We start from the raw sequence: 25,062 nt of genomic DNA on the forward strand, positions 1-25,062 counted from the left end.
CCCCATGCGCGTCCCCCCCGCGGAGGGCGCCCCCCGGCGGCTGCCCCTTCCCCATTCCCGCCGGGGCGCGGCCCCTTTAAGACGCGGGGCGGGCCGGGGCTCCGAGCTCTCGCGGGACTTGGGGGGTGCGCTCTCGCGAGGCTGGGGCCGTGCTCTGATTGGCTGCGGGGGGTTGAATGTAAGATGGCGCCCAGGGAGCTGTGAGGGGAAAAGACTCGGGGCCGAGGCGGCGGCGGCGCGAGGCAACGGCGGCAGCGGGGCCGGGGTGAGGCGGGGCCGGGCCGGGCCGCGCAGCAGGGCCGCCGGGCCGCGGGGAGGGGTGCGCGGCGGCAGCGGGGCCGGGCGGGGTCTCCCGTCGTGCGCGGGTGGGGGGGAGGTGGCGGCGGCGGCGGCGGTGGTTCCGGGGGCGGCGCGGGCCCGAGGGGGAGGGGGTGGCGCGGGGACGCGCGCAGCTTGGCTGTGCGCGCGCCGGGCGCGCCCCCTGCTCACTTCCCTCCTCTTGCACCGGGCGCGTCCTCGTCCCGTGTCCGTCCCCTCGTCTCCCTTCCCCCCCCCCCCCCCCACCACCCCGCGGGCGGACACGGGCGGCGGCGGCAGCGCGCGCCGGAAGGCGCGGCCTCCGCCTCTGCGCGGCGCGGCCCTCGGCGGCCGCCGTCCCCGGCGAAGCCCCCAACATGGCTCCTGCGGCGGGGAGGTGGGGGGGGGGGGGCGGCGGCGCCTGCCGCGGGCCCGGCCGCCCCGCCGGGGAACAAAGGCGGCGGGGAGCGGCCCGGTCGGCGCTGGGCTGCCCGCGGGCGGGGACCGGCCGTGGCGCAGGAGGAAGCCCTGCGGGTTCCCGCGTCCCCTGCTCGAGGCGGGGAGAGGCTGGGCCGCGGCCGATGATCTCAGGGGCTAAATATGGAGCTTCGACTCCTCCGGGCTGGGCGGCGGGCGGCCTGTGTCGCTCCCGTCGGTCCCGGGCCTCGGCCGGGAACACCTGCGGGAGGAGTGGTGGGGATACCTGGATACGGTCACCGCTGCTGCCTTGTTCTAAGTTCTGTCCTCCAGTAACTCCGGTGTCACCGGCTGCGCGGCGCCTGTCACCGGCGCCGCACGGTGCGAGCACTCGGCGCCCTGTGACGGATGTGCTCGCACGCTCCTTCCTAGTAACGCCAGGCTGAGGGATGCAATGGTTAGGAATTGGGCATCTCGCAAATCTTCTCTAGGAGCTACTAGCTGTGTGGATGGCCATGTCTTTCTTTTCTGAGTCCTTTTTTTTTTTTTTTTTTAAATTTTAAATTGAATACATATTAAAAATAAAATGGCTTTAATAAAGAAAGAGGAACTGGGGATGGAAAGGGCTTCTTTGTTCTGTCTTCTCCAGAACGTTACAAGTCTAAGAGCTCAGGACAAGAGCAGCAGAAATACATGCAACATGGTGACTGGTGAGTCCAGATTGTCCACATGCTGCAAGTTGTGTGTGTGTTTTCAGTAACCTCAGTCTAAGTTTTATGAACTAACCGTATGTGCTCCTGATCTTCAGAGAGTTTCTGGAACTTCTTTCCCGGAAAAACACAGATACACCAAACAGGGAGGAATTACCTCCCTTTATCAGAGACAGCTTGTTGCCTGGATGCTCTTTTTAAAAATTTTGACATGCATTATTAAAAACATGCTGCCAAGATCTAGTGAGGATTGGTGTTTGCCGTTTCTAATGTGTCTACAGGATAAATGGAATGCATTAATTAGTATGTTTTAATAACTAACAGTAAAAGTGGCAACAGCAGCAGCAAGCTGTGTGTTTTGCCCTACAAAAGCCTGTTGAATGCACACTTGAGCCTTAAAAATATTTTCTGTCGTAAATGCAGGTGGGTTTAGTTTTAATAAATAACATTTCTGGGAGTACAGTGTTACTTTCCTGAATCTTCATCTAGACCTGGTACCCGCACTGCTGCGTAGGGTTCTGCGATGCGCTATTTTGAGGAGTCAATGCTTTTAGTTAAATAATCCCAAGCAGCCTTCAAACTGACAGGAACGACTCTGGGAGAAACTTAGTCCAGCCCGCGCTGTTACCTGCGGTGTCTTTAGCTCCTTTCTGATTGCCAGAGTAGGAGAGCTGTAGAGAAAACCAAAAGAGGACCCTGCTGCTGTTCCAGAGCAGGAACAACTACCCTGTGAGCAGTGGGATTTGGATCCGTGGTTGTGACTTTGAGTGCTGCGGTGGGTCAGATGAGCATTGCGTTGTTTTGGGCATTGGTGGCTCTCAATGTAGTAACTTCAGGCAAATATAAAGGAAGCTTTTTCCATGCTAGAAGAGAGAAAAGAGAGATTCCTTGTGACGGGGGAAGATTCACTGGTAGGGGAGGACTGGCCTAGTAGGCTCTTGATTTTGATGCTTGCTGAAGAGAACTAATTAATGTGGAGCAGCCGAGCAGGGTCAAGGATTTGTATCTAAGAAATCCATGCTGCGTTTGTTCCGCTTCCTGCTGGCTGGAAGAGGTAGGTGATGGTTTATTTGGTGGTGGACCTGTTCTTGATCTTTGAGCCTGCTGCTTATGCGCCTGGGTTTCTGGTGGCTTCTGGTCTCTGCTGCACAGGAGCACGATGTACCTGTGAGCAGCTCTTGACAGAAGGGTTGGTGTTCCAAAAGTAGAAGTGGGGGCTAACAGCTGAAATTGAAAACAGCTGCCCTGCTGACCTCCCTACTCTCTCCCTTGACAAGATTAACAGAAGGTGATAGCCATTCCCTGAGGTGCTACAACACGATAAGCACCAGTGCAGGAGCAAGGAAGAAGGCAGGGCCTTTGCTGAGACGTGAGCCCGTCCTATTCAGAGGCAGCTAGCTGTCAAAGAGCATATCCTCTCAAAGAGCAGCTGTAGCGTTCACATCTGGGTTCTTGGTGTGGTATCCTTGAGGCTTATTGCTCAGAAGAGTCTTCCCTCCGAAAGCTGTATCTGCTAGTGCACCTCAGAGGGGACATGCAAAATGATTGTGCTCTTCTTCCTGAAAGCCTCGCTGTAGCATTGAAGTCGAGTACTTGCACGTTCCAAGTAGAACATGGGCACAAGTGAATAGCTCAAAATCAGTTTTCCAACTTCAGAGTGTGTAACGGAGCCTCTTAGAATTAGATGTGAGATGCATTCAGGTGTCCCTGGCGTAGGTCCTGTCTGAGACACCGAGGATGCATTAACAAGGTTATTCTCTGTTGGTTTCTCCCTGGACATAACTGTCACCGTGCAGGGTACTCTTGGTGTCTCCTGGAGGAAACCTCACTCAGCAACTAAGTGAACAGTCTTACTGGCTCTGTCATGCAGAACTGGCTTGAAAGTGTCTCAGACCAGTCTCTGAAAGGCGGGAGAATTGTTTTTCTGTCCAGCCGTGGGCTCTACGGGAGCTTCTGTATGCTGACTTTTACAGAGTTGTTGGATTTACTAAGTGAACACTGTTAACTGGTGCTTTTTAGTAAACATTGATGTGTGTTTTAAGAATATTTTCTGTAGTAATCTCATACAGCAACAAATTTTGCATAATAACTCTCAGAAACTGTAGGTACAGCACAAGCTCCCTCATGTCTGTTCCCTTTACCTTTGATATTTGCTCTTTCTCTGGTGAGCCATGAACCTCTTCCACGTAACAAAAAAACTTCTGTGTGTTTAGACTGCTGTCATGTAACAGTAAAGAGTGGTTAGAATTTGCTCTAACTCCCACTGATTTTGGTGGGAATTGGAGCTGGACTTGTGGAATACACTAAGAGCGTAGAAGTAACTCCTGTTTCACACAGATTGTTGCAGTCTTATGTGCAACCACATATTTCTGTCTGTTTGTTAAATCGTGGTAAGAACGTATATAAAGGTTCTGCTTTTGTGCCTATTGCCTTTAGAACTACAATCACAGTGTACATGTAGTGATGTTTGTCCCTCTTCCCTCCTTTCCTCAGCTCGACATAGCAGTGCTGAATCACCTAACCTAGTCCTAATCTTGCACTGTTTCACATCTTTTCACAACCGTCTCAGTATCTGGTGGTGTTATAGCTCAGATCTATTTATCCTTTATCAAGACAAATCAGTACCTTGGAAACAACCAGTATACTCACTGCAGAAACAATTTGTGGGTTTAAACAAGATAAGTCAATAAGAGAAGAATGCTGTCAGAATATACCCTAGAGCTTTCTAATGTTCTCAGGTGGAGTCATATTTTTTGTTGGCTTTTTTCCCCTTGCTCTCGCTTCCTCCCTGATAATCTGTTTTATTTTTCCGTCTCTCTTTCGTCTTCATACATGGCATGTTTCATGTTAACCTTTTTCTGTACTGAAAGGACCTCAAGAACTAATGCTGCTGTTGCCTTTGTCATTTCCAGAGCTCTGCTTCTCCGCGTGTGTAATTCCCTCTTTGAGGAATCTCTTGATTCCAGCACTCTCCTTTTGCTTGCTATGTTTGAATCGATAAGGCTGTCCTAGTCCTAATGGCAGTGGGCTGAATGCTACATCTGATGCTCTTCCGTTGTGCTTCCCATTAGCTGCCTAGAATAGAACTGCATGGCCTGACAGAACATACTGCTCCGTTCTCCCGCTTCTGTGCCCGCAAAGCGGGGCCACAGATATTGATTTCTAAGCTTCTCTTGCTAATACTGCATGCTGCAAACAAATGAAATGTGTGACTTGATTTCATCTGTTGTGGGACTCGCTTGATCCGGATGAAGTACAATGCTGGAAGATTTTACGTGGCAGTGAGCTCTTTGAACAGTACCACAGTTACCTCTGGTTATCGTTCAGACTTCCCTGAGCTGCTGAGGGTTAATCTCAGAAATGTGTAGTAGCATAAGATGCCTCATAAAACTAAAGCATCTGTCTCGGGCATCTGGCTGTGCATATTTGCTGGTCTTCATATGGTGCTCGGTATGAGAAACTAGTGACTGGAGATAGGAGTATCCTTGCATCAAAGGAGTGCTGTAGTTAAGACTTTTCCTTTCTTTTTCCTTAAGGAACCCAAAGGACCTTGCAATATGAATAATTCTCTGGAGAACACCATTTCCTTTGAAGAATACATCCGTGTGAAGGCGCGAACGATTCCCCAGCACAGGATGAAGGAGTTTCTGGACTCCCTTGCTTCCAAGGGGCCGGAAGCTCTGCAGGAGTTTCAGCAGACGGCCACCACCACGATGGTGTATCAGCAGGGTGGCAACTGCATTTACACGGACAGCACGGAGGTGGCTGGGTCTTTGCTTGAACTTGCTTGTCCTGTGACAACCAGTGTCCAGCAGCAGACTCAACCGGAGCAGCAGATACAGGTTCAGCAACCCCAGCAAGTCCAGGTAAGCATCTTAAATCATCTCAAAATGTATATATGAATTGCTGACCCATGGAGTAGTGTTCATAGCCAGCTACTGTCTAACCTGAAACCACAGGAAAGCACTTAAGAAGCAGGGCCAATTAACTTTATATAGAACACTTTCCCTTTCACTTATGGAATTTGGTAGTAAATTTCTCTCTTGACTGTGCCTCCATTGAGCCCCGTTGCAGGAGGAGTAGCATTCATAGCAGTGTAGTGGTGTAACCACTGGAGAAATGGTTGACAGTTCTGGTATGTACACGGCTCCCTGAAGCCTTGCACTCTGTTTGAAGCTGCTATAAATACCGCTTCCCTCTGCTGGCCTTATTTTATCTGGTTGTTCAGAGTGGTCGTGGTATCTAACTCGCTTTCAGATTTATTTATTTTTTTTTTAATGAAGGCAATACTCTTTAAACGATTTTGCTGGAATGTTCTGAAAGTTGTAGTTGTTAAACTCGCTTTTGAGTCACGGGGAAATGCAAGGAGGGCAGCTTATGATATGAACGAGGGGAAGATGCCTTTTGAGAAGGGAACTCTAAAAGATGCGTATGTGTTGAGGTGGATTATCCCTTTGCACAGTGGGAGGAGTCTTTTCCTTTTTTTAATAGGTATTACAATAATTTTTGTTAAATATTAAATGAGCAAATCCAGCACCGGGGGCGGGGGGGGGAACCCAAACTTCTAACTTAGGATAACTGCGTTGATCCTCAAACACACTTTGTAATTTGAAGAGTTTATAGGTGGCAGGGCATTTTCTAAGGTTTTCTTATGATATGACAGAGCTCCAAACAGCGGAGCTCTGTCTACAGCTGTAATTGTGATACTCTTCAGATGTGAATCTTTGTGTCTTCTGTAACGTGAATGTACAGTTGTGAGCTCTCTTCTTCTGCAACAAATGCGAGGTTATGGAGACACAAATGACTGGAGATCAGGTAGTGTGAACTTACTGCAGTGCAGTTAGACCTGTGCTAACAGCTCACTTGTGTGCTTTTATCCTACAGCAAAGACAAACTTGCCTCTTTTGCTGGGTAACCAGTCTCCAATTACTCTCTCTGTTGAGTAAATGAATGCTTAACTGGGACTTCTGTAACCTGTTGCCCTACCGTAACTTGTGTCGCAAGGCTTTTGAAGAAGAAAAGCCTCTAGTCTCAGAGACGTGACTTGGAACTCTGAGTATTAAAACTGATCAAGGGTGCTTTTGGTTCTACCAGCTGGCACATTTTTGGGGAGAAGTTTCATTTTTCAGTAGAGGAACTAGGAGGGTTGGCTTTTTAGGGTGCCACAGCTTTGAAGATGTGGAAAGCCCCCAAACCAATTGTAAAAGTCAGAAGGAATCTCTGGATTGTGGGTTGGTTTGGGTTTTTTTTTTTTTGTGGTATGTGGTTTTTTTTCTTTTCTTTTTTTTTTTTTTTTCTTTTTCCTCCCCCTAAGTACGCTGCTGCCTCCTTTCAGAACTACTGAAAGTTCAGGCTTGACCCTTGCAAGTCTTCTAGTAACAGAGATAGGGAGGGACGTCATATATCATATGCTCCAGAGAAAAATAATCTCCTGACCTTCTTGAAAATAACCATAGACTTGCTGCCAGAGACCTGTTCCTGTTTTTTAAACTGAATGGCCTGCACCCTGAACATGAAGAATATCTGATGAAAGTCAAGATTTCAGCAGCTTTCCTAAAGAACATTGTCCGCTCTCTCCCCCTTGTTTTTGATGTGGCTCTGCTTTAAAATATCTGCTTTCACTCTGTCAGTACAGATAATAATTAGTGTTTGTGTTGCCTACCCTGCCACTCACTTTGGGATGTTACAAACTCCCAGAACACTTAGGTGGCACATCTGGTACTAGATGTGGCTGCAGCTTTTGTGTGTCAGCAGTGCAGCTGGATTCACATACATTTGAGCAGCTAGCTCAGAATTATCTCAATTTTTTTTGCAAGGATGGGGTGGAGAGGAGTGTCTTTACCCCTTTGCAAGAGTGTTTTTCTGTCTTTCAAGGTTTCTTATCGAGACATGATGTAAGTTAAACGCATGACTTGGTATTCACCAAACCAACACTGACTGTGACAGCAGTAGCAGAGCACAGTGTGTGAACAAAGTTTAATTTGGTTGTGACTCTGGGGCGACAGTGTTCCACTAGAGCAGTGCACCTGATCCAGCTGGCTCCCTTTGCAAAAATACTGCTTGTGTTGTAACATGAGAAATTTTGGTCATCCGCTGAAGCCTCTTAGCTTTTGATCAAATTTATGTCATCCCAGACTTGACTTGATAATCTGTTTAGTTCTTGCTAATCCAATCGCAAATCAGTGGAAGACCCTTTGAATGACTAAAGTTATGTCTGGCAGGGTGACAGTGATGCTGAAGGTGACTAATAATACAACCAGTCAGATGACCTCACAGTTGCAAGCGCTGATGACAACATCATAAAGATAGACGGACGGTGCTCGGGTTTCATCCGAGGTTTTCCTTGCTGTGAACAACCAAAGGCACTGTGTTGCTGCTTGCTGCTTTTATTTATCCTAGCAAAATAAATTTCCTGTTTGAAGAAGCTGCCACCTCAGGGTTTCTTGCCTAAAAGGTTCAACAGACTGTTGCCAAATGTTTATTTTAAAGGCTGAGTGGGTGCAACTGTTGGGTCGTGTACTCAGTGCTGCTGTACAAGTGCCGTGGAGCTCCTTCTGTGCCCAGTATCACAGTGGTGCCAGTAGTGATCGTAAGACAGAGTTTAGTGTGTCAAGTTGTGTCAAGTTGTTGTACCCTGTGCTGCATCAGGGGGTGGCTGGGAAGGGCTGTGTTTTGCTGCAGTCGAGGGTTTTATCAGCTCTGCCTTTGGTGCAGTTGTTGCTAGTTGGTCTTGTGTGCTGAAGCCATCGAATTGATGACACCAGCAAGAAGAGGTGTTAGCACTGACTTTCTGAATATGCTATTTCTGCCTCTTGCACTTCTTCCTCTTCTGGAAGAAGATGAACTGAAAGAGTATCAGAGCACAGAAAGTGTCTCTGCTTAAGGTACATACAGTGCGTGTGGGGAAGATCCTCGTTTCAGCCTTTTATTAAGACAGAGTCTGATGGTAGGTGGTAAGAGCTTCTCAGGCAGGGTTTGAGAGGAGGATGCTGCAGGTGAGCAGGATTGCAGAACTATAGAGGGAATGGTTAAATGCCTGCATAAAATGTCTTTCAGTTAAGGCTTGTACCTGTCCAATTGCTCAGTTCCTTATGTGGTTACTGTTGAGCTTTTTCAGTCTTCCCCGGTCTGTTCTGTGACTTCAGACCATTACAGGAAGCTGACGTTATTAATGCCGTAAGGTAGGGAAAGATGCCCTGAAGTAGCTCAGAAGAAAATCTTATCTCTGGCTCTGCACGGAATACACCTTTCCTTCCTTTCTGATGGATGCAGCTTCCCCATGCCCCACTCTTGGTTCTGAAGTTTATCCTGGAGGTAGGGCTCCTGTTCACTCACCTTTCAAAAGCATCCCAACAAGATATTAGTGTAGCAGCTAAGTAGCATTTGCTAGGGCTGAGTGTGGCCCTTGAAAGAATGGTGTTTTCAAGGTAGCACGTTTTTGTATGTGGAAGTGGGTTCCTCTGTAAGAGGTAAGCTGTTTTGTTTTCCCTGGTTCACGTGTTTTAACTGTCTTAGGCCTAAATTCTGCCCCAGTGTACAGCCTGACAACATAATCTTGATATTGTAACTGTTCAAATGCATGCAAGGTCTAATTTGGCCCATGGAATTCTCTCAGATACTGATGAATGAGCAGAGGAAAAACTTGGAGTGAGAAACTGTCTGGCAGTTGTTTGAAAAGCTGACTTGTACGCTCCTGTAGACCTTGTTTACTTAGATAGATAGCAAAGGACTTCCTGTAAAGTAGTTGAATAACAAGTTCCAACATTTCCTGCTACTTCAGTGATCGGTTTTTTTACCTACTCTATACCTCAGACCTGTTTTTCACTTGTAGGCATGCTTTCTAGTGTAATGTTAGGAGGAACTCTTTATTACAGTATTACTTTTCAGTGCTGGAGTCACTTTAGCTTAGGATTATGATTGAGTAAAGTGTATTTTAAGCCTTTTTTCCATAAATTGGGCTAAAAAAATAGAGATTGCTCTTCTCACTTACTTTTTGTCCCAAGTGTTTGACTTCAGTCAGCTTGCTCACGTGTGGAAGCTTGAGGTGTACCTGCATTACTTCTGGTGGGGATTTGGAGCATACTTCCCACAGCAAGTTTGGCACCTGCCCGCACTTATTGTCCTAGGTTTGGAGCCTGTCATTTGGGATGAAACTAAGCCGTAAGATACAGTCATCGTGTGTCTAGTTTGTCTAGCTTGGCTAGTGGGCAAGACCAGACCAAAGTTTGTAACTGTCTTCTAGTGTGGACAGGTTAGTAGGTCTTCAGTCTTGCTCTGAAGGCCTGCTCTTGGTGTATCCTACTACTTGCTAGTGTAAACAGCTCCAGAAACCAAGATGTGATGAAGAGAGGCGTTCAGGAGCCTGTCAGGTGCTGTAGGGCAAACGAGATACCAGCGAATCCATGCAGGCAAGAGTTGGTATGTGCGCTCATTTGGAGTTAGGTTTTGGGAAATATTAGGTAATTCAGTCAGTCGCAGATGAGATTTTGTTTGCTTGGGAATTTTTACAATGTAATTGTTTCGGAACTGCAGTTCTGCAGTTTGATTCGTTGTAGGGCAGAGAATCTGCACAGGGCAGACATGTTATGAATCCTACTTCCAAGTTTGTCGGAGTTAGTCTCTCAACCATGAGGGATAAAAGCTCTTGGAAACCAAGCTTCAGCTGTTCTCATGCTCGTGGAGTTACTTAGTTTCCCTTTGCACGTGCCTAGTTCTAGACAGAGTATGTTTTTGAGCTTAATGTAATAGAAGATTTCCTTTAAGGAAAGCTTAAAAGTTTAGTTCTGCCCTCCTGCTACAATGCAGGGCTGACTTCTAATGCTTTTAATTCTCCAGTCAGCTTGTACTTGGCCCAACTTCTAGCTATTTTATGGTAAAAAGGGATTTCTGTGTGATGGTAACCTGCTGAGAAGTGATTCTTTTCATGCTGTTGGATCCAAACTTCTGGCAATAAGCAGTTTTTCAGTACTAGTAACTTGGCATGTTCCTCTCTTGCACCAGTATAACCCAGGAATTCCCAGCATAACATGTTCTCGCTTTAATCTTCAGCATAAGGTGAAGATTTAAAGTCCTCCCTGTTGGTCTTGGCCTGTAAATTTAAAGCATTCCTCTCAGTACAGAGACTTTTTAAAAAGTCAACTACTGATGATGTTTAGTGTAATTCTTTGTCTTTTTTTTTTTTTTTTCTCAGATAGCAAGTTAGACAATGAGGTCAACGTAAGAAGTTCAGGTCTCAGACTGGATTAAAGTCTGTAAATCTGAATACTTGTAGCACTCCTGGGTACAACCTACTTGAAAATAGGGAGAGATCTACTGCAAAATACCATTGTTAAAAATGGATATGGAATTCATAAGGGAATATGTAAGGGATGCATAATGTGTGGTAGGTAGAGCTCCAATGTCCTTTTAAATAGGAGCTGTCTCTAGTCAGAAGCATGTGTGCAGTTTGCTGCATGGAGAGCTTCCAGTGATTCTGGAGTCTTGACTTCATCTTGTTTGGGTCTGGACTGATTCTTTGGGCGTTAACAATACCACTGTGTGAACTTTAAAGCAGTTAGCAACACATCTTAGTTGTAGGGGTCAAGATTTAGTCCTGGGGGAGTATCTTAGGACCTCTCAGGTAATTTTTGCTCATCTGCTGAAAGTGATGGACTTCTAGAGACAGGAGGCTCAGGCTATAAAATGGTTAATGGTTCAAAGCTGCCCCAGGAAGGTTTAGACTGGACACTGGGTGGTCTGCAGCAGTCTTCCCAGAGAGGTGGTGGATGCCCCAGGCCTGTCAGTGTTTGGGGCGTTTGGACAATGCCCTTAATAACATGCTTTAGCTCACGGTCAGCCCTGAAGTGGTCAAGCAGTTGGACTAGACTGTCATTGTAGATCTCTTCCAACTGAAATATTCTATTCTGTAAAAGCAGAAGGAAGAAAATGCTGTCTTGTCAGGTTTGTTCTTAGACTATGCCTCTTTTGCTGACAATGCCTCTTGCTTAAACCTATTCCACTGCCTTTCTAATTGCACTTATGTGATAAAACTGTTCCAGTGCAGGAGTGAACTTTCAATTCTTACTGCTCGGGGAAAAAAAAAGTACTTACTTTGTGTATGTTACTGCTGTAACAGGAACTGTAATGTAAAATTTCATGTGGAAAGAAGGTGGGAGTACTTCCAAGGTGTTCTCGGTCAACCTGTCCAGATTCTGAAAACATATTGCAGAAGTACAGGATCAATGACACGCTCACCTCTTCCTATGATGTGATTTTGAATCCTGGCAGATAAAACACTTATTTCTTGTGTGAAACTGAAAATATATCAGTGCGATAATGCATTTTATTTTCTCTAGTCCTGGGCCTTTACTTTGCAGGTAATCTTTTGAACAAAGACTTAAAATGATACTGAGGACTATATCAGTGATTTTTAAAATCTGGTATTTTGGAGAATAACTTGCCTTAGAGGTGTATTGAAACTGGGTTTTTTAAACTGAAATCTTGACTGGGATCTGTGCTCAGGCCTGTTTGTCCAAGGCAGCACTCACGCTGTAGGGTAGTGTAAGAGCATCAGGTAGAACTGAAGAAGCATCCCATAGGTGACTTCATCCTTTTCAATTAACTGCCTGATCAAATCACTCATTGATGCAGCTTTTTAAGCTGTCATACTGACACAAGGTCATAATTTCCTGCAAGCTAACAAGAAACATATTATAGAAAATCCACGTCATCTGGATTACAGTATACTGCATATAGGTCCCAGCAGGAACCTGTAAAACTCCCTGTTCTTCCAGGAAATGGAATTAGTTCTTAACGGGAGGTGACTTATAAAGCTGGTCTGCTCATGGTACATTTTGCTACCCCACTTTTTTCCTCAGCAACTCTTAATTGGCTGCAAATGAATCCTTAACATTTTTTTTAAGACTTCTTAGAGGTGATGTTGGGAAGTGAGATTCTGTGTACCTGTGCAATGCAGACCTGCATGGTGTTTCTGGTTGGTATTGTCAGGCTGGCTGGTGTGGTGTCTCTGTGCAAGTGTCACACAAGCTTGACTAACTCTAGAAAGTGAGGCAGAAAAGGGTGAGAGAACATGAGTAGGAAGACATAGTTTTGGAAATAAGTAGTTCTAGCTTCAAACTTCATATGGTCCCCATAGGTGCTACTGATAAAGCTCTACATCTCTCAGCTGGATTTCAAAGGAGAGATGGAGTAATTAATTCCTTGTCTTAAGATACAGCGTTAAGGAAGCCTGGAGAAGCAGATGATCATGGGAACCTAGGATATCACGTGCAGGACAAGGAAGATGCAACCAAATGGCTCGGTAAATGTGGGGGACAAAGTGGTGGAGTGTCTGGACAAGGAGAGCAGACCTCACTTGGTGCCCTGACAGTGAAGTTACCAACTGAGTTGGGTTTGAGACCTGGAGTGTGAAGTTGTTGAGATCTGAACTTTGCATTGGGGGCTACCTCTGACTCCTAGCTTTGTCTGCTCCTGGACTGCTGCTAGACAGTGTGACAGACCTTGGACGCAGGAGCATTGATGTGAGAGGGCGTGATTTCTCTCTTCCCTGCCCCACAATAAAAGGAACTATGTTTGTATCCAAGTCTTAACATATGTTGTCCATGTTATTCAGCATTGTGTAAGTGCATGAGCTAGAAAACACAACTGAGTAATTTGGACAATAAATGGAATAACTAAATAATGAAAAGAACTGGTTTTAATTATCACTTCCAAATAAATACTTCTGGACTTTAAACAACAAATGCTGCAGTGTTGCCCCTTAGCACAAGACAAAGATTCAGGTTGGACTTGCAGCTTTCTGTGTTGACACCTCCCTGTGTAGTGTTACTATTAGCAGTGGGTTTCAAAATAATATTTCTCTGCTTTATGTGGAAAGAGCCAAGTGCTGGTTTCAGCTTACCCATATTTCTTACTGCCTGTCACTCGCAAGTGATCCTGCAGCCATTTGTGGGACAGGGCTTGAAAGCAGCAAAACAATCTGTGGAGCACAGTAAGAGTGAGGCGAGCTCGTGCATTTTGTAGCAAGATAAAATTAATGTCAGAATTGTAACGTGTGTGACCTTAAAGTCTCGCTATTGCGAGGCCTGTGCTGAAGTAACATTTTAACAGTGCAAATAGCTCTGGAGACTCTTGGCTTCCAAGGATGCAGTCTGTTGGCTTGAGCCCACAGACCTTTGAGGATGGAGATGCAGCTCATGCGCTGTTCTGTCTGTGCTGAGAAATATGGTCATGTGCAACGCTGAGCAAACACATCGTCTACCGTATCACTGTTATCAACCAGGCACTTCTAGGGTAACTTGGATTCATTTTCCCGAGATCTTTACTAATGAATTAATATATGGAATCGTAAAACTGAGCATAAAAGACTTGGAGCATAGACCTCCAGTGATGGACCATCTCTGTTGGTGGTCCCCGTGGTGAGTCACTGATGCTTGCTGATCTCTAACTGCTGAATTGGTGTCGTTGCAGGTTCAGGTCCAGGTCCAGCAGTCACCGCAGCAGGTCTCTGCCCAGCAGCTCTCTCAGCAGCTCACTGTCCATCAGACTTCGGAGCAACCAATACAGGTCCAAGTCCAGATCCAAGGCCAGGCGCAGCAGCAGGCGTCCCAGACAATACAGAGTCAGTCTCTTCAGAGCCCCAGCCCGTCTCAGCTGCAGGCAGCTCAGATCCAGGTGCAGCATGTGCAGACTGCCCAACAGATCCAGGCTGCGGAGATACAGGAGGAACACATACAACACCAGCAGATCCAGGCCCAGCTTGTGGCAGGGCAGGCCATTACTGGTGGCCAGCAGATACAGATCCAAACAGTTGGGGCACTGTCACCTCCACCTTCTCAACAAGGCTCTCCACGAGAGGGAGAGCGGCGGATCAGCACTGCTAGTGTCCTTCAGCCAGTGAAGAAGCGTAAAGTGGATATGCCTATTACTGTATCGTATGCTATTTCAGGGCAGCCAGTTGCCACAGTGCTGGCCATTCCTCAGGGCCAGCAGCAAAGTTATGTCTCTTTAAGGCCAGACTTGTTAACAGTGGACAGTGCCCACCTGTACAGTGCCACTGGGACCATTACTAGCCCCACTGGAGAGACTTGGACCATCCCTGTTTACTCTGCTCAACCACGTGGTGACCTTCAGCAGCAAAACATAACCCACATCGCCATCCCTCAGGAGGCCTACAATGCCGTCCACGTCAGTGGTTCGCCAACGACGCTGGCTACTGTGAAGCTGGAAGACGACAAGGATAAGATGGTGGGAAGTACTTCAGTAGTGAAGAACTCTCACGAGGAGGTGGTGCAGACTCTTGCTAATTCGCTCTTTCCAGCACAGTTTATGAATGGCAACATCCACATTCCAGTGGCAGTGCAGGCTGTGGCAGGGACGTACCAGAATACAGCACAGACGGTGCACATATGGGACCCGCAGCAGCAACAGCAGCAGCCCACGCCCCAAGAGCAGGGGCAGCAGCAGCAGCAGCTACAAGTCACTTGCTCAGTAAGTTAAAACTGCTTCTCTGTCTTGGTCCATGATTAACAGCTTGTGAATGTGGTGGGGAGGGGGGGTGTGAGCAGACAGCTGGTATCTGGGAAGCGGAGATGCATCTGTCCCAGTAGCCTGGGTGTGACGTAGGGCATTTGACTGCTGGTAAGTGTTAGACTGTGATGTATTAACGTTGGTACATAATTATAGGATGCAAAATTTCCCCAAAGAAATTAAATTCTGATCTTCATAGAGTAATTTAATAAATACATGCTCATTGCTGCCTTCTTCATAGCAGGTGTTAGGAGGTCTGCAGTCTTCTCCTGAGCTGTTAGGGGTTGCAGTGGACAGGCAGGGGTGATTACAGTGAAGGAAGGTGTGCAAATATACTGGTCACTTAGTTATCAGTTGCTTGTGTTATGCAGCACATGGAGTCCACAGCAGATCCAGAGCCCAGGTAAAGTGTCAAAATCCGACTAGTTGTGAGCAAACTTAATGGATCAGATGTGCCTACCTGGAACTCCGTGTCCTGCTTCTGGTAAATGAGTGTGCATCTGGTGTGCACAGTAATGAGCAGCGGCAAGTAAGCAACTTTTCGTAGTGCTTGGCAAATATGGCAGCCAAATTTGTTGCTGTTTTTTTTAAAGGCTTTGTTGTTAACTTTAAGCCGTAGATTATTTTGAATTGGCTTTTAAAACTGGAATAACTGGGGCTATTAATGGCCTCTCTTGTATGTGCAAATGGATGTAATTTATCTTTTATTAGCAGAAAGGGAGAATTGATTGATCTGTCAGAGCCTGTTTTTGCTGAATGGAATGAGGGCAAAAATATCCAAGTCTGCTAGCATAAATGTTATAAATTCTTTCCAGTTTATAAATAACACTGTTGGCTTTATAAAGGCCTGTATGCCTTCTGCTTCATCAGTTAGCACTGAGACAAGGAGGAGAACTTTCTGTAGTCATGTCTGATTGTTTCTGAGTTCATTGTGGGCTGTAACCAAGGTCTTCACTGAAAAGGGTTCCCTAGATCTCCAGATAACTTTCAGGTGCTGGATACTCTCTTTTATAAAGCTGCACTTTAAGCTACAGCTTATGGGTCTTGTAAAGCACGGGGTTTGGTTGGTTGGGGTGTGTTTTGGTTTGTCGTGTTCAAAGAGCAGTCTGTAGCTCATCTTTTCCCAGTGTTGGTACTTCAGAGATCGCTTTGCTTTCAGGTACTTGGAACAAACTAAGTTGATAGAACTTCTTGCCTTTCTGCTGAACAGGATTTTTAGACTTATTCTAGCGTCTTTTAAGAGCATGAGCCATGGTGCTGGGATCCTTTCCGGGGTATTAACTACATAATTTCTTTAATGGTTACTTGTAAAGCTTGTACTAATGCTGTGTCTTCCTGTGCACAGTGGTCTGCAACTCTTGAGTGTCATACACTTTTCTGATCCCAATTCTTTGGAGTACTGGGTGTTGCATAAGCTCCTAAATACAGAAGCAAGTCCAGAAGGGATGCATTCTTCCTCTAAGAGGACAATAAAGCTGCTATAGGTGAACATCAAACTTTTGGGGGCTGTCACTCTCACAACTGAGACTGAGAAGGAATTTGCCTACCTGCCCCACACTGTCCTCTGGCATTGTGCTGCTGTGGGATCTGGGCAAGCTGCAGCTTTTTTGCTCTATTTGTGAAAAATGTGAGTCAGTTAAGAAGAAACTGCCAGTTCAGCCTGCATGCCTTCACACTGGACAAGGTATCTGCGAGGTCGGGGCAGAAGATTGCCCCTTAGGTTGGGCTGATGGAGGTGGTTGGCTCTGGAAAGCTTTTTGCTCTCTGGAGAGTAATGGGGCAGCATTTTGGAGGAAAGTGAAGCTCCTACAAAGACAAGGTGTCAGTTGCTTGACAACTTAAACTTTGTTACTATCTGCCTTGGTTAAAGCTGGGCCCTTTCAGTCATCGTCTTCCTCTGCAGCCATGGTAGACGCTGCTGGTGATGCACACTCATTACGATCTCTAGTACTGTCAGAGCAACTTTCACTGATGGTTGGCACTTGACAGTATCAAAGGAAAAGTTACTTCATTATAGCAAAGCCTTGCTTTTTGGGGTAACTCTTACGAAAGATGCCGGAAGGATGCCGGCAGCATGCAACACATGAGCGTACCCAAAACCTTGCTCAGGGCAGTCTAGATTTGGAGCAGCAGTGGTCAGTAAAGCTGATGGCACCTTGCTGTTCTTCCCTGCCAGGGGCTGGTGGTCTCGGTAGCTGCCGTGTCTGCGAGGGGCCTTGGGCTGCACTTCTTGTAGTGAGTCGATGGGCTTTAGTGGTGGTCCAGTGACAAGTTAGCTGAAACCAAGAAAAATGCGTTGGAGCAAACAGGGCTTCAGAATCGGTAGTCATCTGTTTTGGTGTTCGAGGGGAGACCAGAAGTCTGTTGTTGAGAGGACTTCAACCTTATGAAGATCCTTGTCTTTGAACGTAACAGCTAGCTTCTTAATAGTATTGCAGCAAGGACAGGTCATGGCTGTTAGGTCTCCTGTGATGTTCTGCAGGACTTCTAAATGCATCAAACAGCAAGTTGTGTGGATTTGCAGAAGGGGTTATAGATATGTCGATTCAAACCAAGAGTTTTATTGGAGAGATTAATACTCTTTCACAAGCAGCAATTCAGGTTGGACAGCAAAAGTTGTGTTCTTTGGTTTAATTTCTTGTTAGAGAGGAGCGTTGTAAAAGGCTGATGTCCTGGGGCTAGAGGTCGTGCAGCATTACTTGTTGGTTTTTTTGTTGTTGTTGTTGAACTGTTGCATATCACCATGTACATATAAAATGAAATATTTTCTTTCCTAGGCTCAAACTGTTCAGGTTGCTGAAGTTGAACCCCAGCCACAGCCACAGACTTCACCTGAACTTCTACTTCCAAACTCTCTGAAGCCAGAAGAAGGGCTTGAAGTGTGGAAAAGCTGGGCACAGACCAAGAATGCAGAGCTGGAAAAAGAAGCCCAAAATAGGCTAGCACCTATTGGAAGTATGTGTCATGACAACATTTTCCTTTCAAGTAGGGTAGGAGTGACTAAAATGTTAGCTCTTTACTGCTCTGGAAAACAGCTTTGTTTAATCAGTTGTTGTTTTTAAATTTAAACTTTGATTTACTCTGCAGTGCTAATTATTGCATGCTGCCACTGCCATCAGACGTGTTCCAAGGGAGGTGTTGACTCTGTGCTGAGCCAACTGGAGCACCTAGGCTGGTAGCAGTAGAAAAGGGCGCTGTATGACTGGTGCATGGACTCACAAAATGGCTGTGAACACCAGCCAAGCTGGTGGAGCAGTCACGGAGCTGCTGTTTTCCTGTTGCTGCAGGGCAGCATTTCATTGTGGACGTGGTAAAAGAAGGCAGTAGTCGTGCAGTTGGCAGAGCACGGAGTCTTCCTGTCAGATTCTTGCTTGTTTATCTTTTAGAAGATCTGACAGCCTAAGATCTTGATTTATTTCAGCTTTCTTTATTATACTGGGAGAATGAGGTAGTGCTGGGCCTGCCAGATAGAATGGCGAAGCTGGAGATGTGGGAAATAATTCCTGAGAGACTGGGAAATAATATGGCTTTATGGCTTAAATAATATGGCTTTGTTTTGTTTTCCCAGGGCGTCAGCTGCTGAGGTTCCAGGAAGATCTCATCTCCTCAGCTGTGGCTGAGCTGAATTATGGTCTATGCTTAATGACACGAGAAGCTCGAAATGGTGATGGTGAACCCTATGATCCAGATGTGCTCTACTACATCTTCCTGTGTATTCAGAAGGTAGGGGGAGGACAGCTGTGCGTGTTGTCAGCATGTATAGGGAGGATTCTCTGTTATAAAAATGAAGGCTCTGGCTTCTATTAAGCTTCCCAACAGTTTCATGAGAGTCTCTTTCCTTTAAAAAAAAAAAAAACAAAACAGATGAAATGTAATTAGTGCACAGCAATGCATTCACTTACTGAGTTAAGTTTGTAAAGCATTGTTAGTAACTGAGCTCAGTGTTACAGTGAGGATAATAAATCCTTTTAGATTTTTTTGGCGGGGGAAGGAGGATTGGATGATGTTTGAGGAAGTTGACTTTATCTAGTTGAAGCTTTAACAGGCAAGAACTTAGCTTTGTGTGGTGTGGGAAGTCTGAGCTGGTAATATTAGCGTGCTCTCTGGAAGAGCTTCAGCAACAGAGCTAAACTCCCATAAGAGAATTGACCATCTCTTGCCTTAACCTGAAAAAGTCTAGTGTCCAAAGGACAGTCATGTGAAATAGCTTGCAGTGAACACATCTGAAATAAAAGGTGAAATCCAACCAGCTTTAATTTCTAAGTGGTTTTTCCTTTCTGTCTTAGTATTCCCATGATAGTAACTGAGATTACTTACCCTGTGCTGGCCTTGGTGCTCACTCTTCTAAGTAGAATGTATTAGTCTTCAGTGCTGTGCTGTAAAATGCTTGACGAACTGGGTACGTGGGCTCTTAGGGTAAGATCTGGTCTGAGGAATACACTTGCTATACTGTACTGGACTGTGTTGTGAATCTCTTGCAGTATCTCTTTGAAAATGGTCGAGTAGATGACATCTTCTCCGATCTCTACTATATTCGATTCACTGAATGGCTGCACGATGTTCTCAAGGACGTACAGCCCCGTATTTCCCCTCTTGGTAAGTACTTTTGTTTAAGAACTTCAAAACCTTCTGGAGCTTGGAATGTTTAAACTGAACTATAGTGTGAGTGTAGTCCGAATAGAAATCCTTTCGAAGTACTTGATGTCCCTAGCTCATATTGGTCAGGGAGAAAAATGTTGCATCTGTGGTGAAAGCTGGGGTTGTTGCACGTGTCAGACTCTAGCCCTGATTGTCACTGAGGATTATTTGTCTGTCACTTGTCACCCATCAGAAGGCAGATTGTTGAGACTTTGTAGTGTCATGAGATTTGGCTTACTTGGAAGCCAGCTGATCCTTGATCTGAATCAAGCTTTCTCATCTGAAGTGCTAATACATCTTGCCTCTAATATGTGTTGTTATTTTGTGAGATAATACAGCACTGTCATGTTGCCATGTAGTCAGATGGATACGGTCTGCAGGACAAACTGAGTGTCAAAGAGGAAAAAACGATGCGCGATTAGAGCCTCGAATGCTGCAATCAAATGCAGCTCAACCCTGTGTTCAGACGATGATGGCAAGAGGGTTGGGAGGAGCAGTTCCAGAAGAGATGGATTTCCAGAGTTGTGTATGAGAATTAGATTAAGAATTGCATTTTCAGAGCACAGAAACCTGGTGTCTCATTACTTCATTCCCTTTGATCTGATTAGACGTCAGCGAAGAACCTATTGCTTGTGTTCAGAAAAGTAGCTGATGTTACAGGCTAGATAGCTAAGTAGCACCGTGAGTTTTGGAATCCTTTTGTTTTCACTCTGGCTGTTTGATCTGTGCTTTGTCATTCCACAAGCCCCGGAGTTCATACTGCTGTCTGTTTTTCTGTTTATCTCTGTATTTGGAGTATAGTATTTCTCTTCTACACAAAGGAAAAAAAAAAAATCTGAGAATCAAAGGATTACTCGTGTCCAAATACATCACTTGGCACTGTGTGCTGACTAAAGCTGCGCACAGGGCCAAGAGCTGATTTGTTACACTGGCCTGCCTGCTCTCACATATTATTGGATTACGAGCATCTGCATTGGAGTCAAGCCATTAATTAAAAGCTGTTTAAGTGCATATTTGTTCCTCTCTGGGCTGGCATGTATAGGCATATTGCAGAAGCATACTCTCCGCAACTAGAGGTTGGCATATGTAGACAAATGTTCCCTAACTGTACCTGCTATTTAAAAAGTTATTTGCACAGTAGTGGATCTTGACATCAGTGAGGATCTCCTCCTCCTCCCTGTAAGACTTATGTTCTCCAGTACTTACAGACTGTTAAATGCTGCCTCTGTTCCTGCTCTGTCTCCTGGCATGATGCTGACTTTTGATTATTGCAGGTTATGTCCTCTCCAGTCATGTAACAGAAGAGATGCTGTGGGAGTGTAAGCAGCTAGGAGCTCACTCCCCTTCCACCTTGCTCACTACATTGATGTTTTTTAATACAAAGTACGTACTTGGGTCTTTGGGAACCTTGGGGAATAAGAGAACTTAAAATGCCTTGACAGGGTTGGTAGGAAACTGCACTGGATTAGGGTGGAATAATGAGTTTTTGAATAGTTGCACACAGGCCGTTTTGTAGCCCCATCAGGCAAAGAAGATGCAGTACAACAAGGAAATGGGCTAGCAGAGGGGAAACTGAACTTGTGGCTGTTGCATGCTTTTCTGCTGGAACAGTCTTTAACTCGGTATTGGTTTGAGCTTCAGCTCTCATGATGAGTAAAGATCAGTACCTTGCTGTTGTGAGTGTATCCTTTGCCTGCCTCTGAATGTCCTGTGTTCTTCTGTTGCTGCTCAGATACTTCCTGTTGAAAACAGTAGACCAGCACATGAAGCTGGCCTTCTCCAAGGTGTTGAGGCAGACCAAGAAGAACCCTTCTAATCCCAAGGATAAAAGCACGAGTATCCGCTATCTGAAGGCTCTTGGCATACACCAGACTGGACAGAAAGGTAGTATCTGGAAGTTTTCTTTGGGAATATTTACTTACTGGTCTTGAAGGAAGTAGATGAACCCGGAGATGTCTGCAGGTAGGGCCACGAGAACCCAAGGCTCTGCCAATCACCTTCAGCCTAGCAGCATGAATTTTCTGTCCCTTCTACCTGAGAGACTGTCACGCCTTCTAATAATAAGCCTGAGGACATACCTTACCTGAGGCATATAAGACTCAAGAGCTAAGGATAACACTTTACTTTCATTTTTTATGGGCAGAGAAGCTATTGGGTGTAAGTGCTTATGAACCGAGGGAGAAACTTCTTTGGGAGGGCTTCTCTTATCCTGATTCACGTGAACCCATATAGAATCCATACGTAAGTACCATCTCTTAAAAGCACGGGCTCAGGATTTAGCTGAGGCATTGCAGTCTCAGTAGAGAGATTTCTCATTTTGAGCAGAGGTAAAAGAGATGTGGAAAGACAGATATGAGTGGGTTGCATTCTTCAGTAGCCTTGGGATAAAGCAGGCTCTCCATATAATGCTTTGAGCATTTATAACTGGGTGCCTCCGCCCTGGAACAGCCGTATGTCTCTTGCCAGCTCTTGCATGGTGACAAAGTGCTTTGGAGTGCCGAGGCTGTATGACACTGCTCGGTTCCCTGTACTTACACAGTTTGTCTGACAGGCTTCTGGGGGGTTGGTTTGTAGTTACAGATGACATGTATGCAGAGCAGACTGAGAATCCAGAGAACCCCCTGAGGTGTCCGATAAAGCTGTATGACTTCTACCTCTTCAAATGGTGAGAGCTCTTGTTCATGTGTATGGTTGCTTGTCTTCTGTGACTGTTAAGCCGCATCTTGTGGCTGGCCTGGCTTTTAGAACTGTGTTTTATTGCTGGCACAGTTTCTGCATTTACTTAAATGGGGAGGGGTGTTGATGTGGAAGGGTGGGATTTACCCTGATGTGCCATCAGGGTAATGTGGTATTTAAAAAGACAAATCCTGACTTGTGAACTGGCTGCTCTTAATCTCATACTCGAGAGGTTTGCTGTGTTGGCACGAGCTCATTGTTCTGCCTGCGACTTGCAAGCAAGTCATCTGGAAGCATCCACTACTTGAGATTATCCTATTCAGATCGGCTTCTGAACAGAAATGAGGACTTGCTCTGGAGATTGGAGGGAGCCTCAAAGGACTCACTGCTAACTTAGGATGGTTCTGACAATTAATGTAGATGTTCCTCTGCACGGATAGGCCTGCAGCCAGCCTGGATGCAAAAATAGCCCATCCTTGCTGCACTGTGAAAGACCCCTAAAGCCATGTGTGTGTTATACTTAGAGTGAAATAAAAATTACTTTCTTGTAGTTGTCACTATAGCTTTTTAACCTTGGCATGGCCTAAAAACTTTGGGACCACTGTTGCCCCTAGATGTAACTCCGTACCTTCATGTCTCATCAGCCAGACGTTCACTGTCAGGATTTGGGAAGCCTGGGGTGAGGACAGCGGCCGTTTCTCCCTCCTAGGATATTCTGTTAGTCTGGTTATTTCTGATCTTCCTCACGCAGCCCCCAGAGTGTGAAAGGCCGGAATGACACGTTTTACTTGACACCGGAGCCAGTGGTGGCCCCCAACAGCCCTATCTGGTATTCCATCCAGCCGATCAGCAGAGAGCAGATGGAGCAGATGCTCACCCGGATCCTGGTGATACGAGAGATTCAGGAAGCTATTGCCGTGGCTAATGCCAGCACCATGCACTAAGGCATCCTTCTTGGCTCAGAAGGGGTGGGGCGGGCTGACGGGGGAGGGACAAGCAAAGATAAATTGTACAGACTTTTACACTAAAGGAGATGCCTAAGTTTTTGGTTTTTTATTGGTGTAGTTATGAAGCCCTTTTAGGCTTCTTCTCTTTAAAAGATTCTAAAGGAAAACCTACCCATTGTGTATCCTACCCAACACACCAAACTGTTGGAACCATTGGAGGCTGCATATCCCCTGCGAGCTGGGAGCTGTGGAAAGCTGCTGGTTGACTCTGGTTTTTTTTATGATGTAGAAAACACGAACTACAGGATTGGCCTGGATGGCTGGGGCCTCTGTCTCCTTGGAGCACGTGCAGCCTAGAGGGCACAGAATGACGGATGGACCTGCTCAGCCGGTGGAGGAGAGGCAGGCATCTTCTTTTCTTGTGCTTGGACGTTAATTTGCTGTTAACTTGGAAGGAAGAGGAGAGAGTGAACTGCAGTTGTGATTTATACAAAAAATCCCAAACCAACGATTTCTATTCAGACCTTTAAGTGACATTTTTAGATGTTAAAAGTACAAACTTTACCACACTCTTCTTTTTTGGCCTAACATTGAGGCCTTAAACCTTGAGGCTCCTGTGCCTGATGGAATTCTTGTAACATACACTTGTGTATCATATAAAGATACCACCCTGTTTCTCTTATGTATTCTTACTCTAGTTGTTTATTAAGAATGACGAGCACGTCTTTTCAACATGCCATTGAACAATGTGTCTTTATTTGGGGAAGAGTGAGCTGTGAGGGTGGGGGGGGTCATTATACAAAGATCAGTATGCAAACTGGTTGTTTTCATCCCTGTTTGTGCTTTCCAGCTTGACTCGGCTGGACTTCTTTCACCCCTACAAATTAGGAAGGTAGAAGGGGATTAACTTCTGTTGAAGGACCTGAATGACTGCTTGCTGATGGAAGCTCAGTGTCAGGCTAGGAACGTGGGATCTGTGAGACCAGACTGTCCTGATGTTCTGTGGCCAGCCTGTGGGGCTTCACCCCTAGGCAAATCCCCCTCTCCCCAGCTTAACAAACGCATCGCACCAACGGCATGATAGAGGGGTGTTGGAGGGAAAAGGCCTTCCAGGAGCAGCACATGGCTTACTCCTGCCATTTAACAGCCTTTTCAGTTTTAAACACAGCTGTGTAGCTTCTGGCATCCTTCATGATCATAAACCCCAGCCCTGTAGCCTTGCCTTGCTGCATCTTAAATGGTTGCTGTATTTTTTACCATTAACAAATAGTCTGCTCTTTTTGAAGCCAGTGGGTAGCCAACCGTGCTCGAAATGGGAGATCACTCTAGCCAGGCTTTGTTATTTGTGCCACCAGCTTCTTGGATGCAGAGAGATGACTCTGCTTCTTGAACTTGTCTTCCCTGCTTCTCCATCTCATGTCCCTTCCCTGTTCCAAAATACATAGATTTATATATTTAAACATATATTACAGTAAAAGAACTTAAACTTGTGTACAGGCAAGCAACTTTTCTGATGCTTCTGTTGACCAGCAGCTGTCTGTGTTGAGGAGGAAGGTCTGCCCTCCCTGTTGGTTGTGCACAGTGTCCGTGATGAGAGCAGCCATAATGTTCCCTGCCTTTGTGCTCTTGATCAGTGTTGAGCTGTGTGGGCTCACAGAGACTTCAGGCCTCTGATGCTTCATATTGACACTGGTGTTCATGAGGGAGCAAATGTGCTTGAGTTGGTTGTCAGTATGAGTTTGTTCCCTCAGTGGGACTCTGCTCAAACAGGTGCAGAGAGGTGAGGTTGTTTACTAATACCTGCACTCTGAAGTATTAGAGTCTTAGCTCAGTGTCTGCCCTCAGAGGTA

General features: G+C 45.9%; 1 protein-coding gene across 4 annotated transcripts; it reads left to right on the plus strand.

Annotated features, from left to right (window-relative positions):
- The first annotated feature begins 172 nt into the window (after positions 1-172).
- On the plus strand, positions 173-23,209 carry QRICH1 (glutamine rich 1). Of its 4 annotated transcripts, none has more exons than XM_086755412.1 (11): positions 178-265; positions 1,364-1,424; positions 4,961-5,290; positions 13,893-14,912; positions 17,729-17,906; positions 18,520-18,674; positions 19,433-19,547; positions 20,864-20,972; positions 21,322-21,473; positions 22,164-22,254; positions 23,017-23,209. In XM_086755412.1, the coding sequence occupies exons 3-11, from the start codon at positions 4,982-4,984 to the stop codon at positions 23,207-23,209; spliced, it is 2,322 nt and encodes a 773-aa protein (XP_086611538.1). In that variant the 5' UTR covers positions 178-265; positions 1,364-1,424; positions 4,961-4,981. The 4 variants fall into 4 exon arrangements, with proteins under 4 accessions (XP_086611539.1, XP_086611538.1, XP_086611540.1 ...); XM_086755414.1 differs by lacking the exon at positions 178-265 and adding an exon at positions 991-1,171; XM_086755413.1 differs by lacking the exon at positions 1,364-1,424 and having other exon boundaries at positions 173-265.
- Positions 23,210-25,062: the final 1,853 nt, after the last annotated feature.

Source organism: Chlamydotis macqueenii, chromosome 10 (assembly GCF_036417535.1).
Source record: "Chlamydotis macqueenii isolate bChlMac1 chromosome 10, bChlMac1.mat, whole genome shotgun sequence".
Taxonomy (NCBI): domain Eukaryota; kingdom Metazoa; phylum Chordata; class Aves; order Otidiformes; family Otididae; genus Chlamydotis; species Chlamydotis macqueenii.